This window comes from Carassius gibelio, chromosome B3 (genome assembly GCF_023724105.1).
Source record: "Carassius gibelio isolate Cgi1373 ecotype wild population from Czech Republic chromosome B3, carGib1.2-hapl.c, whole genome shotgun sequence".
In the NCBI taxonomy this organism is placed as follows: domain Eukaryota; kingdom Metazoa; phylum Chordata; class Actinopteri; order Cypriniformes; family Cyprinidae; genus Carassius; species Carassius gibelio.
The window spans coordinates 21,616,304-21,632,541 of NC_068398.1; the positions used below are offsets into that span (position 1 = coordinate 21,616,304).

The 16,238-nt window shown below is 37.2% G+C and overlaps 3 protein-coding genes across 26 annotated transcripts in view; 1 reads left to right on the forward strand and 2 right to left on the reverse strand.

The window, feature by feature from the left end:
* The window catches only part of grna (granulin a), a 28,012-nt gene extending 26,867 nt beyond the window's left edge, over positions 1–1,145 (reverse strand). For 13 of the 22 annotated variants that reach the window (XM_052550929.1, XM_052550943.1, XM_052550940.1 and 10 more), the window contains exons 1-2: positions 1,039–1,112; positions 688–773 (exon numbers count right to left, since the gene is read on the reverse strand). The gene's annotated coding sequence lies outside the window, so the exon portion shown is untranslated. Of the gene's footprint in view, positions 1–687; positions 774–1,038 lie in introns of all 22 variants that reach the window. The other 9 variants (XM_052550946.1, XM_052550951.1, XM_052550950.1 and 6 more) reach the window with 3 other exon arrangements.
* Positions 1,146–2,169: 1,024 nt separating this feature from the next.
* On the forward strand, positions 2,170–5,727 carry LOC127953662 (interferon-induced 35 kDa protein homolog). The gene is made up of 10 exons (XM_052552919.1): positions 2,170–2,362; positions 2,850–2,879; positions 2,954–3,025; positions 3,109–3,267; positions 3,369–3,485; positions 3,741–3,885; positions 4,482–4,588; positions 4,701–4,887; positions 4,974–5,080; positions 5,163–5,727. The coding sequence occupies exons 2-10, from the start codon at positions 2,868–2,870 to the stop codon at positions 5,373–5,375; spliced, it is 1,119 nt and encodes a 372-aa protein (XP_052408879.1). The 5' UTR covers positions 2,170–2,362; positions 2,850–2,867; the 3' UTR covers positions 5,376–5,727.
* Positions 5,728–5,928: 201 nt separating this feature from the next.
* On the reverse strand, positions 5,929–15,497 carry LOC127953658 (branched-chain-amino-acid aminotransferase, cytosolic). Of its 3 annotated transcripts, none has more exons than XM_052552910.1 (11): positions 15,450–15,497; positions 13,726–13,800; positions 13,062–13,262; positions 12,128–12,238; positions 11,877–11,996; positions 11,625–11,788; positions 10,159–10,301; positions 7,688–7,773; positions 7,245–7,385; positions 7,077–7,151; positions 5,929–6,979 (listed from the first exon to the last, which is right to left on the reverse strand). In XM_052552910.1, exons 1-11 carry the CDS (start codon positions 15,465–15,467, stop codon positions 6,938–6,940), a joined length of 1,176 nt encoding a protein of 391 aa, XP_052408870.1. In that variant the 5' UTR covers positions 15,468–15,497; the 3' UTR covers positions 5,929–6,937. The 3 variants fall into 3 exon arrangements, with proteins under 3 accessions (XP_052408870.1, XP_052408869.1, XP_052408871.1); XM_052552909.1 differs by having other exon boundaries at positions 13,062–13,423; XM_052552911.1 differs by having other exon boundaries at positions 13,700–13,800.
* Between the last annotated feature and the right edge of the window lie 741 nt (positions 15,498–16,238).

The following is a 16,238-nucleotide window of genomic DNA, read 5'->3' on the forward strand; positions in this document are numbered from 1 at the left end:
CTGGATGGAAAGAGATAGAGTTAACACGTTAAAAGTAACAGATTTGAAATATGAAATGTGTCTGATGTGTTTTAGCAGAAAATGATACACGCTTTCACTGTAACCCATCAGACCTTTATATCTCAGATGCAGGGTTGCAATTTAACAAACATTTTCTGATGTATAATTCACTGTCTCCTCTTTTGTTGAGCTATAAAAATCCAAGTATATCATTTTAATTCTTGTATCACTTCCTCTTTCACATCTAGAAATTTGAAGCAAAAGCTTACCAGAGAAACTATGCTGAACTTAGAAACATTAACTGAAACTCAGGATTACAGTCAAAATGTCTCAGACAAAGTGGTTCAGTCAGCAAAATGCTTTTTGTTAGACAGTTGGTCAGTGTCTTATTCTCATATTTCTAACTGAGGGCAAACCAGGGCATCAATCAAATTAAAATTGTGCAGTTTTATTTCCTTGTTTTGACAAAGGAAATTCCCCTTTATGAATGTCAATCCACACCGAGACCGAGACTGGTTATAGCACTAGGCTTCTATGGCAGCAAAAAGGGGAAACTGTGAATGTGGTATTTTCCCTTTTTTTTTCAGTTGCTATTTCTCACTGAGCATAATGGTAAAAATAAAATAAAATATGTTTCATAAAGAAAATGTTAAAGAAAGAGAGAGGATGCACTTCAGTTCATCTTACTATTGATTGTTGAATGAACAGGTGGATTTGTAAACGGCTGAAGGTGAATGACCAGTCCGTGGATCCGTGGACTCCAAGTTACCGATCTGTGAGCAGACATAAATAGATAAGATAAAATAATAGAAATCCATCATGCATTAATTATATTTTCCCCTTTACTACATCAATATGCCACATAAACGTGAGTAAGTTCCCCTGTAGGAAAAAAATCTGCCATAGCAACGAGTGACGTCTAATTCTGCACAATAAATCTCAATGAGCAAAGCACTTTTGCATACAACTTTTACCATGCTGTGCAAAAAAAGCACAAGGTCGTCTGAGACGAATGAGGGAAATAGCTACAAGACCTACCTTGTCCCCTCGCAACGATTCCACACTGTGCTTGAATTAATTAATGTTTGCCCCTTAAATGCAGAGCTCTGTCAAGCTCCGCCTATATAAGAGGACAGCCTTTGGATAATGTAACTGTGTCTATCAGTAACAGAGGTGTGTCATACGTGGTTTTATTTCTTTGGAAATGTGCGTGGAAAGATGACTAGTTTATAATAAACAATTATAACTAGACTGAAATTAAATTAAATTAAATTAAAAGGCAGCATGTTGTTCATACAGCCCTAGAATAATTACTCTTTACTTTGTATTGCTCACATTTGTAAGGCACTTTGAATAAAGTAAGTCTTTTCAATTAACCTAATGTAAACAGCGTTTCATTTATGACATCATCAACACAACCAGACTGATACCCAGTTTTCCCGTAGCCTGCAACTTGGATATTAAACTATAATTTGATATAGATATCAGTCTTATAGATTTTTACAACAAATATCTATATTTATTGTGATTTTTGATATGTAAATTAATAACGTACAAGCGACCCACATAATAAAATACTATAGTAATACTATAATGTTTTTGAACCATATAGTAAAGTGAATTATACTGTATAGCTATAGTACTTACAACACTTTGCCAATGAATGCTACAGCATAGCTATTGTATTAAATATAGTTAACTGATAAACTGTAATAAACACTGTAGTACTTTATTTTTCTCTACATTAAACTGTAGTGTATTGTAGTATAAAATACCCAATGGTTAAAGAAAACCTAGTACAGCATTGGGTAAAGTAAACTGTTTATATTACTATAGTTGTTATAATACCACAGCAACTATAGAAATACCACACCAAATTAATTCAAGAAGCATACTTTGCTATAGTATGGTTCAAAAACACTAGTAGGCTATTTACTATTGTCACAGGTCGTCGAGGAATGAGAACAGCAAATGAAGATACATCACTCAAAACAGACTTTACTGAGACTTCAGACTGGGTACAGGCAGCACATGTCATAAGCTATAACCTACCAAGACTGGAACAGAACCAGGTCTATATTACACACATGGTGAATGAGAGAAGTAAGCAGGAACAGCTGGACAAGGATTAACTAATCAGAAACCATTGAAACTAATGAGAGCTCACAACAGACATGACAGGAACTAAACTAAACGTAATCGTGACAACTATGTGAGTACTGTTATAGGCTACTGTTAAAGAATGATATTATTGTTTAACACCACCCCCTGGTGAGTAAAGCTCGTGTTGATATATATTTCAAGGATTACAACGCCTGAAACGAAAGCGAAACTGCTCTCTCTAACGGTTTGCTTCATCACGGTAAGTTTTTCATCTGTTTATTTATTTATTTTTAGGCCTATGCACAAAACAAATTGTCGTGAAACAACACAAAAGTTATACAATTGTTTAAAAGACTGCCGTTACAAAAAGTTACTATGTTAACTGTGTGTTGCTTTATTGTTAAAAATGCAGTGGTGTCTAAGACAAAGCGTAGGCTAGGCCTAACTTTATGACAAGCGAAAGAATGTAAATTAAGCATTTACGAGCACTAATAAATGTAAATGTGTGCTGGCGCCTAAATTAAGTGTCAAATAGGTTTCATTTAAATTGTTTTATAGCGCTTTTGGTGACGTCAACAACACATGCTGTTGAACTTCATGTAGTTCATGCTACAGCTTAAGTTTAGTAGCCAAACACAACCAGCAAATGTTCAGACGTTAAAATATTACGTTCGATGGAAAACAAGGTGCTAGTATAGATTATAAACTCTTCTGTCCTAGTAATAATACTTCCTGTTTGTTTACAGGTTCTTGCGTAGGTAGAAATGTCTGCTGAGGTAAAGGAAGACTTTTATTTTATTTTTGGCATTCGAGACTCTATTCAGTACAGTGACCCTCTTTCTCTATTTAGGATTTCAGCATTGTTACAGACTGTGAGTCTCTGAGATGTCAGGACAGTGTACTGGAGATCAACAAATACAAGGTGTGTCAATGGCTTTTAAGTAGTACCCGTCAACCAGAAAACAAGCTAGGCCTATTAACCATTGTCATCTCATCTGTCCACAGGCACAATATGAAGCGTTAGTGAAGGAACAACAAATACTGAGAGATGGAATAGATACCAACAAATACTATGCCAAGGAATTTAAACAACGAGCTAATGAAAAGAAAGCATTATCTGAAGAAGAAAACCAGAAACGTATTAAGGCAACTCAGAAAGAGAAGGTCTGTTAAAAAAAAATACATAAATAAAAAAGACCAGACACTCATTGTATCCCTTAATTTAAAGACATTTAAAAACTGTGGTAATGGGTTCCTCTGTGCAGGAGCGATGCAGAGCTGTACAGGAGGAGAACGCCAAGCTGCAGAAGGAGATCCTGAGACTAAAGGAGGAGATGCAAAGCCTGGACTGTAAAAACAGCACTCTGAAAAAGCAAACTGAGGTTCAAAAGTGTCAAAATAAATATATTCACACTTGTTTTTGTTGCATCCATTGCACTGAATTGGCTGTGTGGCTCTACAGTATATCAGTACAATATATTGAAATACTTTTTTAGTAATCTATACATTTTCTATAATATCCCTTGTATTCATGCAAATTTGAACCTAAGGTCACATTGTTTATTTAAAAACAAACAAAAAAACATGAATGATTTAACAACTGTGAGAATTTTAACAAGGTTCTACGTTGACTGCAGATCTCTACAGCGGTGCCTGAGAGGAAGGTTGTGTTTCGGGGAAATACAAAAGAGGGAGCCCATGCTGTGAGTTTTGATGTGAATCCCCGAATGGTTTATCCGATGGAGGGTGGAACCGCACTGATCACCTTCGAGGAAAAGGATGGTATGTAATTGGCCAAACTAGAATCATAGTGATAAAAAAACAATGTCAAAAGTGCCTTAAAGTTCACCTGTAATAAAGAACAATTCGTCATAATTGTGTCTTGAGTCGCTGGCCAATAGCCAAAAAAACATTATATGGGTCAAAATTCGTATTTTTTTTTTTATGCCAAAAATCATTAGGCTATCAAATAAAGATCATGTTCCATGAATATATTTTGTAAATTCTCTGCTGTAAAAATAAAAACACAATTTTTGATTAGTACTATGCACTGCTAAGAACTTAATTTAGACCACTTTTTTTTTTTTTTTCAATTCCAGATTTTCAAATAGTTGTATCTCGGCCAAATATTGTCCATTACAAACCTTACATCAATGGAAAGCTATAAATCTCAGTTTAAAAAAAAAAAACCTTACGACTGGTTTTGTGGTCCACATAATGTTTTAAGTCATTTTAATTCATCTCAAGGCACCCTTGTAAGTTTGTCGAGTATCCCTAGCGGATCTGGGCTGTCTGGTTATGAATCACTGCCATAGATTTTCCCCTTGTGACTTATTACTTTAACCTCTATTCAAATCTCTGCTGATATTCCATCTTAGTGGCTCAGAAAATACTGAACCTAAAGGATCATTCGGTGGAACTTGGAGACTGTACCATCAATGTGCAGGCAAAACCCATTCAGTTCCTGGTACCCAGCTATGTTGAGGTAATGGAGACAAGCTGACTTCCATTTACCAACATGGATTGTTTGTTTTGGATTGCATTGTGTTCGTATGGACTAACGTGATCCAAAACGACTCTCTCTCTCCATCTGTTAGATGGAAACACAAGTGTGCCCACGCAGAATCCTAGTCTCCAACCTGCCAAAGGAAGAACCAGAGGAGAGAGTACTAGACAAACTGGACATCCATTTCTCTAAGAAGAAGAATGGAGGCGGCGAGGTGGAGGACAAGGACATGCTACATGACTCTGGCACTGTGGTCATTACCTTTGTAGATGATAACAGTAAGTTAACTAAATTCATTCAGTCTGCCACATCTCCGTGCACAATGCTTGTTTTGTTTTTTTCAACCGTTTCTATTTGTCTTCAGTTGCTAAACGTCTTTCTGACAAACAAGATCATGAGGTAGACTTTGGTAGAAAGAAGTACAAGGTGAAGGTCACTCCATTCCTCAATGGCGAGATTTCACAAATGAAGGTATGAAGTATAGAGTATGTCACAATTTCAACTCTCAATGCTGTATAGTTTCTGATGTAAGCTGGCTGTTGCTCCCTATCAGATCTGTGACTCCGAGTGCATGCGCACAGTGCTGCTGACGGGCATCCCTGACATCATGGAAAAAGATAACCTGCAGGACCACCTGGAGATCCACTTCCAGAAGACAGCCAATGGTGGAGGAGAGGTGGAAGGCATCGCCTACAACCCTCTAGGCCACACCACCCTGGCTCTGTTTGATGAGGACTCTCCTCAAAACAGCCAGAGTGAACGTTAGAAACCTATAGACTTGACCGAGCAAACTCCTAATTTGTATGCATCTTGCAAAAAATTATATTGTATGTATCTCTTTCCCTCTTATTTACTGTAATATTTACTGTGATTTTTGCAATACACAAATGGGAAAACCCCCCAAAAAATAATATACACTTTTATATATTTTTTTTTTTACATTTCAGCTTATTTGTTTAGCTGTTTCGATTTTTAGCCAGTCGTTCTATTATTTTTGTCTTTCCAGTAGTGAGGAATGTTGGCAGATATGGGCTTAATAGTCATAAAAAAAATTAACTATGCAAAATAGTCATAAAAAAATTAACTATGCAAAATTAAAAATGGTACTTTTTCTTATACTTTCTGATTTATTTTATAATATATGAGCCAGACATGTTTTGGGTTTTTGAAATTCAGCAAATAATGGGTGCAAGAAGTTTCTACACATATTACATCCACCAAATATTTATGTTGATCAAAATCTATGCTTAATAACCAAGCAAACTAGACTTTCAGAAACCAATATTTATAGGCGGTTGAAGCCAAAGGCATATTACGCATTTGGATGAAAATTTAATTTATTTGTAAAAATACAGAAACAGAAAAAGTAAAGAAATCTACTCTGAAAAACCCTTCAAACAAAACAAACCAATCATGAGTGCAGTAGCAGCCCACTCCATCAGGCACTTAGACAGAAAAGATGTGGAGTAGTGCATGGATTAAAATAAAAAGGAAAAAAAAGTTTAAAATGAAGGGGAAAAAAGGGGGGAGGGGTTCATAATAAGCTGATATGTATTCTAAACATTAAAACAACACCAAAAATAAGTTAAAACTAATACATTATACATGTTCAGTGAATGCTATACATTTCACAAACACATGTACATACAGGTCACATTGTTGTTCTGGATATCATATAGATAACACACACATAGAGTCTATTAATGATCACCTATCTATGATTATCACATCAAGACTTTTCTAGGGGTCTCAAGAGCTGCTATGTCTGGGCCGTCCTGAAGTCCTTTGTGCGTGCATAAGTTCAGCTCATGGTTTTAATTCATCTAAATCTGGCGATAGATAACTCCTTGAATGTGAATTCAAATGAATAGCTGTCTGTCCTCTTACTAGTAAGATAGAAAATCATGACTGTTCTCCTGTTACACAAACAAACAAGCAGCTCAGTGAATTAACATTTACATTAAAATGATTACATGCTGAAGCCTGAACCTGATTTCTTAGCACCATTCCTGCAATATAAAAGTTGAAATGTTAATAAATAAATAATATTTTAGAAGACAGCAAAAGATGATAGGTTGACAAAAATAAAAGTTTACAGATTGGATCAGTAACTATTGCAAGGAGAAAATATTAGTTTGTTGCTTATGACGCTTGAGCTTAGGTTTAAGGATGATCTCTAGTGCTACAAACTATGCCATACTGATTTCCAAGCAAGCATGTAAGGACATTAGGAAAGACTGCGTATATTTAATAGGTTTAATAACAGCCCTGTCTGTTTAGTCCACACACAAACACTTGAGATGAGAGGTTTTAGACCAATCCGATCAGTTAGATGATCACTGGTGCCCAGTCCCGCTGAGTGCGTCCATACTGTACATAGAGATACGGGACAGAGGTTAAGACAGTGTAACAATGGAACGAAAGAAAGCTGTTATTAATTCAAGGGCTATTTGAAAAACGTCTCTACCTGGATGTCAGTGAGCTCCTTATGGAATCTCTTGGCAAGGTCCGGTCCGTTCTTCATTGTGGGAATTTGGTAAGTCTAAAAGATTGAAATATCAAGAACTGTGTTTGCAGTAAAATGTTTATACTGGCAAGATACTGTCAGAGGACATTTGCATTAGAGAAGCGTTACCTGTCCTCTATAGAGAAGACTGCCAACTGGACACACCACACATGCAGTGCCCGAACCGAACACCTCCAGAATCCGTCCGTCATCTAAAGCGTCTATCAGCTCCTTCATTAAAACTCGGCGCTCTGTCACTTTAAAGTCCCCCTGAAAAAGACACGCAACCCTTACAAACAGTACTATGGCAGAGCTATGATACAGGTATGGCAACAGATGTCTTGGTACTTGATATGCAACATGTCACTGAACAATTTTCCTATTCATATACCATTGTATTTTCATTGTATTACATGGTATTAAAAAGAATGCCATACCATGTCCTTAATGTGTCACTAACTTGAATATTATCATACATATATGGTTTTGCAATCTAGACAGGTATTAATGTTTTAAAGAACATGTGAAGGTGAGAGTTGAAAAACTTCCCCCTTTCCATTCTTGTTTCTCACCCATTCTCTGGCAAGGTCCAGCAGAGACTGCCTGGTGACTCCTGGAAGAATTATTCCATCTAGAGGAGGGGTGACCAGCTCTTTCTCTGTAAAGATGCAGCAAATGCATTCAAATTTACCACCAGCAGAGGGAGACGATCATTCTTCAAGGAAAAGAAAATGACTAAATGTTAACATCTTACATACAGCAGGCCACACTGCACACGCAGTTAACTTGACTTAACCTTGCTGTTTTGAGAGTGAGAAATAGACCAGAAGCAATATATGCTCTCAGTGATTTTCTTGTCAGGGCTTCCATACCATTTGGATAATTAGTTTTTTTATTATTTATTAAAATGATATAACATACTGTCTACAGTTACAGCTGGCACTTAAAGGAATAGTTCACAGAAAAATGAAAATTCTGTCATTAGTTACTCATCCTCATGTGGTTCCAAACCTGTAAGAACTTCATTCATCTTCAGAACACAATTTTTGATGAAATCCGAGAGGATTCTGAACCTCCATAGAAAACAACACATCTACCACGTGTCCATAGGTGCCATATGCAAAAATTGAGGTAAAAATATCCATAACATGACCTACACGCATCAAAAGAATGAGAAGAAATAAGAGCAATGATGTCATTAAAAAAATGTCAAGTTATAGTGCTGCAGAGATATCAACCTTAATTAGCATTAGCATTACTAGCCCCGGCCCGACAGGTGTCGTAATACCAGTTTCGGCCATGGGAGGCGGTATGCGGGCAAGATAACCACCAGCCGACCTGCAATACACTAATAACTCGCGCGGCTTGTCGGCGTGCCTGAACCTGATGTCAATCATGTGGAAAGTACAGCCCACTACTTCATTTCAGTTCAGGGAAGAGATAGAAAGGATGTCTCAAGCCCTTGGCAAGAGACCACCACCCGCTACAGGGAAACAACCGCGCTCGGAATCACAAATCAAATCCGATAAGAAAAGGAGCCGAACCAGAGTAAACATCGGCACTGCTTTTAATCGCTGGAGACAACTGATGGACCTGAAAGAAATGAGGTACGACTCCGAACTTGCAACATTTCTTTTGGATTGTTAAGTAAGATGCTGTTAGTATTTCGCTAGAAGTTTGTTTTATATGTTTGTGTATTTTTTTTTTCGGGAAATTATAACATAGAAATGTATCGAAGGCTGTTCGATAAACGTGCTAATGTTAGCGATGGCTAACCGTAGCTGCGTTTGATAATTAGCTAGCTATAACTTAACGTTACCCATTTTATTATATCATAACTAACCTGCTCTGTCTAGTCTGTTGGTCTCCGTGTCCTCTTTGCTTCGTGGTTTTTCTGTGCGTGAAAAAATTGATGTGTGGCGTGAAAGCGTGTGAAAAGAGTCAATTGCGTGAGTCTCACGGTGAATGCTTGAGTGTTGGCACATTAATTCCCAAGCAGAATAAAGGACAGGTTGATTATTGCTGTTTAGCGTTTGTATTAATCTATGATGCGTCCCTGTTTGCGTACAGGGACATACAAAATAAATTAAAAGTGATACGTGGACCAAGGTGTCTGAGATTGTTCATTTTAAGTAAAGGATCATAATATTTTGTCCACAACAATATTTAATGAGGTTAACTTATAACTCCTTGTGGTTAGTCTGCATGAGATCAACAAGCTTGTGAAGGCGAAGTGAACGCACAGTTATGCTTCGGCTGTGGCTGTAGTGTTGTTGTGAAAGTAGGGGCGGAGCATAGAGACTATGCCGTTTCTCGTTTGTTACTCTAGAGTAGACCAATTCACTTTATTGAGGCATACTGCCCCCATCTGGTATGGAATGGGGAGTATGACTTGATTTTTTTTGCCAAACATTACAGATGGCACCTTTAAACACTGAATCTAAACCAATCATCCAAAAATTTCGACCTTGTTAGGGAAGGATGACAAATATGCCAAAACTCAGTGTGCAAGGACCTTTAATCTCGTGAACGCACATCAAAGACTGACACAGAAGAGAAGACATTTTTGAATAAAGTTGTTATTTTTGTTTTCTTTGTGCACAAGAAGTATTCTCGTAGCTTCATAAAACTACAGTTGAACCACTGCTGTCACACGGACTATTTTAATGATGTCCTTGCTACGTTTCAGGGCCTTGAAGGTGGTAGTTGCATTGCTGTCTATTACTTAAAAACATCTTAATATGTGTGATGAAGATGAACAAAGGATTTACTGGTTTAGAACGACATGAGATAACAGGAGTAATTAATGACAAAATTTTCATGAGACAACCGCTGTGGAGTACCCAGTACCTGCTTGACCTGTCTTATCCATGAACAGAGAAGTAGCTCTGGCTACAATATTTTTCCACAAGACGCATGTAGTTTTGTTTATTAACCACTAAATTGCCAACAGTAACAATGTGTATACAATGGGACCTAAAGCACACGTTTGCACCTACAAACACACGTTAGGACTGCAGAAGTTTTTGATTCTCCCTCTCACCTCCTTTCTCTGTGGTCCAGTAGATGAAGAGATTCATGGTTCCGACCTCAGTGATCTCCTCATTCTCTCCGTACAGCCAAAGGACCTGCTGGCATTTCTGCTTGGCCGCCTCGCTCTGAACAGCAATCGTCGGCCCGTAGTTACTATGAGATGCACATGAGGCCACAAAACATTATTACATTGAAACATTTTAAAGGAAGAGGTTTATAACAAACAAATCATAATATAAACAGACATCAGATAATCTGAACACTTGCAGAATTGGACCTTCCATGCATAATGGCACAGTAAGATACGGACTGATAACAGAGGTGAGCGGGGACAGATACAGCACATAAACAGAAACCAGAGCTGCATTAGTTGTAAAGGGTCAGCAGACTGCAAGGAATTTACAACGATGCCAAGTTGCAACTTGTCCATGTCCAGCGTACTGCAGCCTGTGAAAGCTGATGAATTCCTCTGGATAACCTCAACGTGAAAAGCTACTTCAAAACTCCCAAGTGTCAGGAAAATGGTGGGCTATACTGCACAATTAGGTCCATATACATTTGGACACTGACTCAATTTTCATAACTCCATGTTTTTTATGCCACCAGAATAGAATTTGTTGAAATGGGGATTTGGTGGGTTTTTGTTAAATGTGAGCCCAAATCGTCACAATTAAAAGAACCAAAGACTTAACTACTTCAGTCTTTGTGCAATGACTTTATTTAATACACGAGTTTCACAATTTGAGTTGAATTACTGAAATAAATAAACTTTTCCACGACATTCAGATTTATTAAGATGCACCTGTATATGCCTCAAGTCATTCAAAGGGCAATGGAGTGTGAAAAGAAAAAAAAACTAGCAGAAGTGTAATTGCTCTTCTGCAATTCATGATCTAACCATTAAAACAAATAAGAAGATGCATCAGTATTCTGCAACAAGGAGGAATTGAAAACGGAACCGTCTTACCCACAGCAGCCTCGAAAAAAACACTTTCTGATGCAACACTACGGAACAGTTAACATTTGAAATACTTTCGCTTATACACTTCAGAAAATGGTTTCTGAAAAGAGTTCTGTGACTTATTTCTGCTTTAATTTAGCAGGGTAAACCTGACAAAGTGATATGCGGTGCTAATAGAGTCTCATGAATACAGAAGACCATCTGCAAGGCCAGGATTTTCACTAAATAAAAAATTTAATTTCAGAGGTTTTTTTTTTTGTTTTTTTTTTACCAAACCCTGTTGTATATCCCCATAACACTGTATACGTATCATACAACCGTTCTAACACGTTTGCGCCTTTTATTTGTAAAGTTTGATGTTGGTTGCCATTCGATGCCATTGTGCAAGCAGTACATTTTTCTAAACTCTCCTTTTGTGCTTCATAAAACAAAGAAGGCCATACGGCATCAGGACAACCACAGGAGAAGTAAAGCAATTATTTTTCATGTTTGGTGAAATAATTGTGAAAACCCACCCTCCCATCTTGTATTCTCCAACGCCGCCCCTCCAAGCCCGGACATATCGAGGATCTGCCAGCAGTGACACCGGACTAAAGCCTCCAGTTGCAAAATAAGGTCCAACAGGCCCAATGATGACAAAGAGCAAAGCTTGACCGGCTCGAGACACACCTAGAGAGGGCTGCAAGGAGAAGGAGGGTCACCACTAAAGATAAAAAAAGACCAAAATCATTCAGTAAATTATATTTTAATACCAAAAGTTTTTTTACTTCAGTTCCTATGAACGTTGGTCTGATGTACAGGCTGGCGTCTGTGGAGTAAGGAACCCATTCTTGGTCGATCTCAATCAGCTTATTGATACACTTTATCAGTTCGTCCTTATCAAACAACTAAGAGAGATACAGAGAGAGAATATGATGATGGAGATGGGAGAGGATTGGCTAAGTGGAAATGTGATCAAATCACAGGGAATTAATCAATAAGCTGAAGTAATGCCTTATGGCATAAGATAAAGACTAACAGGCAGACAGCTCCTCTCCGTGCTCCGGTACATGCGCTCCATATTCAGCAGAGGCCTGAAGAGACGGATGCGGTTATCTACTCCGCGGAAAGCCTTCATGCCCTCAAATAGCTGAGAATAAAACAGAATATCAAAAAGAATTAAATTAATGAAAGATTTCTAAAAAAATAAATAGGACATTTTTGGGGAAATTAGTCTTAAAGACTAGTAAGGCCTACAGTTCACTCCAGTTCAAAATGGATCATATTAAATAAACCTGTATATTAAGACAAGGTCAAATAACTGTGCAGAAGACTCATGGACATACTAGCTGTAGCAATACAAATACTCCGTCTTAATAAGCTTACCAAAGGAGTTACAGCTAACTTATTATATTTTTACAATTCAAAATAGCTGTTTTCTATTTTAATATATATGATATAGATGAGTTCTTATGATGGAAGCCATTCCTCCAGTCTTTAGTGTCACATGATCCTTCAGAAATCATTCTAATATGATGATTAGGGGCTCAAATTCTTATTGCTACCAATGTTGAAAACAGTTGTGTTGCTTAATATTTTTTTTTTTTTGTTATCTCATACTGACCCCAATCTTCAGAGAGTTATTGCATATAACATGATTGTCTAGCTGCATAATTAACTATATACTCATCAAGATTATTTAATGTAATATAAATTTAACTTATTTGATGTATAAGATGTATAAGATTTAGAATTATAAACAACCTATACATATATAAAATAATTATTATTATTAAAGGCAATGTATCAAAAATAAATGATTGCAATTACAATACCAAGGAAAACACTGCAGATATTTCATTTCTATATTTTCAATTCAGGTAAAAACACCAGACTTGGGAAATAAAGTCAATTATTTTTTGAATAAATGACAAAAAGGTACTAAGAGCCATGTGGCTCACACACTGCCTCACCTCTATGGAGTAATGCAGGGCTGAGGAAGCGGGGTGAAGGGACAGATTCTGGAAGGGCTTGATCTGAGGTGCCTCCCATCCTCCTGCTGCAGACCAGCTGACTGTCAGCATGTGGTCTGAAAACTGCTTGCCAAACACAAGGGTTGAGGGGTCTGGCTTTGGCTTCAGTACAGGGTTCCTCTCTATGGTAAGATCTGCAGCCTGGCACAAACAACCGCGGAGAGAGAGAGAGAGAGGGAGAGAAAACAAAAAGACAGAGAGGGGCAGGGAGTAAAGCGGGCACGTGGAGAGATGTTTATTCATTATCACTGATTGGACATGCATTTGAAAAATTAATCTGGATTCATCATGCCAGTCAAGCTCTTATAGAAATTGAATTTAATTAAATTGTGGTGAGAAGGGAAGAGAGGAGAGGGAGAGGGGGGAAAGCGTGCAAGAAAGCAAAGGCACAAAGAAAAGAGACGTCAGATCCCACAAGGTGACACCGATGCCTGTTTAAGTGAGAAAATTCAACTCTGGATGAACCTTAAAACTTGTGAACGTAAACTCTGAGCCAACTAAAAACAGACACACAATCACAAGACCTGGGAGGCCCAGACTGACTTGTGGTGGCATGGATATGAAAGTAGTGCACAAACCTGGCACAACAGGTTAGTTTCAGTACCTTGAAGGAGGAGCTGATGAACCGCAACGACCCACATGACAGGGAGAGAGGCTGAAGAAATCGTCCATTCAGGGCCTTAAAACACAGAAACAGAGTGTGACTTCGACCGTTGCCTTTCATAGCCCAATCAGACACAGAGCATGTTGTTCTTGACAGCTGTTTTTGAGCCCTCGTGAGATGTGAAGGTTTATTATGTGCCAGCTGTATATACCTGCATAACAGTGCTTTCAATAACTTAAAAAAACCCTGAGTGAACAAGCAAAGCAAGGAAATCGGATGTGTGTTTGCCTATTTTACTGTAAGACACAGCTAATCCTACTTCTATTAGTGTTTTCTTTTCTTTTTTTAGACATTTGTTTACATCATAAATAATGTAGTAGGGTTACATGATAGCTCTGATGGGTGACCTCACTAAACTCTGTGCATAATTTGGCAGGCAAAAGGATCTTATGGCAAGATGTTTTACCATTAGTTCCTGAAAAACTAACTAGCATATTTTACTGCAACTAGTATTATTTGAATTATTAATAAGTAATCCAATAGGTGCTAGAATTGTTTTCAAATTCACTATAGTAACTATTCATTCAATTCTCTTTGCTACTCACTTCCAAAATATGGCCAAGTTAGGTAAACAAATTGTTAGCCTGAATGCACTGTAAGCCACTTTGGATAAAAGCGCCTGCTAAATGCATACATTTTATTTAACTAAATATAACACCAATGCTACAGGCATCAATTTTGGAAAGAATTCAAATGCAAAAGTTGCAACTATTCAACTATTATATTATTATATTATATTTACTATTATATTGGTTCAACTAATATTACTCAGCTGTAAGATAAAAAAAAATCATACTATTTACGCAATGGCTTTTTACTTGTGTACATGTAATGACAGGTCAGAATTTTATTGTTCAACATTTCAAATTAAATTTCATTATTAAAATCTAGTATGATTAAACATTATATTACATGTAACTAAAATATAGGTACTAGCCACTCATGACAAGATACAGGTAGAAAAGGAATATCAGCAACAAATGGATGGTCAGAAGTAGGTCTGGGTAGTTAATATAGACACCTTTTGATTACATTTGCAAACTGTAACCAGTAAAAGTGGAATAGTTCCTTGTTGGACTAATAGCAAAGGAATAATAGTCACACAACTGAAAAGGCATTGATTACTATTACTGGAATGAATTATAGCATTCGTATCTAATAAATAGTTACAAGTAAAATTAAAATTGTAAATCCTACTAATCGTTTTAGAAATATTAATAGTGATTTCTTAGAAAAGTGCTGGCAACGTAAAAAAAATGTATTATATTTTTGTGAACGATTGTAAACACGGCTTGCAATAGGCGCATGCGTTCATACGGAAATACGTGGAAAACTGCGCTCTCTCTCTCTCTCTCTCTCTCATTCATCAGGCTTTCATCCGCGTCTGGAGATTTACAGACAGATTTGAGTATGAGCAGCAATTCAAAGTGACCCTCCTATGTTTTATATAAATATAAAATCAAACACTTAAAAACGTGCAATTATGTGATAACTGAAACATCCGTGTTGTCGATTCGCAATGTCCATGATCTGCTGTTTAACGGTGCTAAATTCGGTTCTGTTAAATATACTCCAGATAGGGAGTTTAGACAGAGCTGTTAATTATTGACAGCAGGATGTGGTGTAAGGGGGCGGGGGATAAGTGAAATGATCTTTGAACTCACCGTCCTGATCGCTGCCATCGCTGCCGTGCTGAGAGATGAATGGTAAACTAGTCCCGGACTCTCTGCGTTCCGGATTGGTCCCCATAAGAAAACAGCGGCAGAGTGCTCAGGGTTTGAATTCTTCAAATGTATAAAAATTAGTGTATAAAACACTCATATAATAAGATTAATAAATAGGTATGTGTCGATTATATCATCATCATCATCAATATATTTATCATCTATATATGAATTTTAAAAGTCATTAATGTTACAAACAAAACTATTCTTGTCCATTAAAGGGTTAATAGTGACCCGCGGGTGGGAGTGACAGGTGTCTTGCATCTGATTAGATAAAAAAGTAAAGAGTCAGTGCCGGAGGTGGGGGGGCGGTTGTATGGGGAAACATTCCGGTCATTGGCCAGTAGTTCATTCTGGTCATGAGGCATTAGTCCAATCCCGTTAAACGATTGGCTTTTGGACATTTGAAGAAATATATTCTATGTCAATATGTTATATGCCTTCAGCTGACGATGTGTTGAAAATAAAAATAGCCTCCCACTTGTGTTGGTCACTATTGTAAACCAGGCTGTTTGGCTTTAGATTACAAAGAAACCTAGTTTCCATTTGCATATTAAATTGAATTGGGTTTTCTTTCTTTGAATTTAATTTTAATTAGGCATTGCTACCAAATTTACACCAATCTGATTATTATTTACTGTCTTGTAACTTACATATAATGCGATGCATTTCCAGCTGTTTAATATCGTTGAGGACTAACCACAGCATTTTGATATCAAAAGACTAACA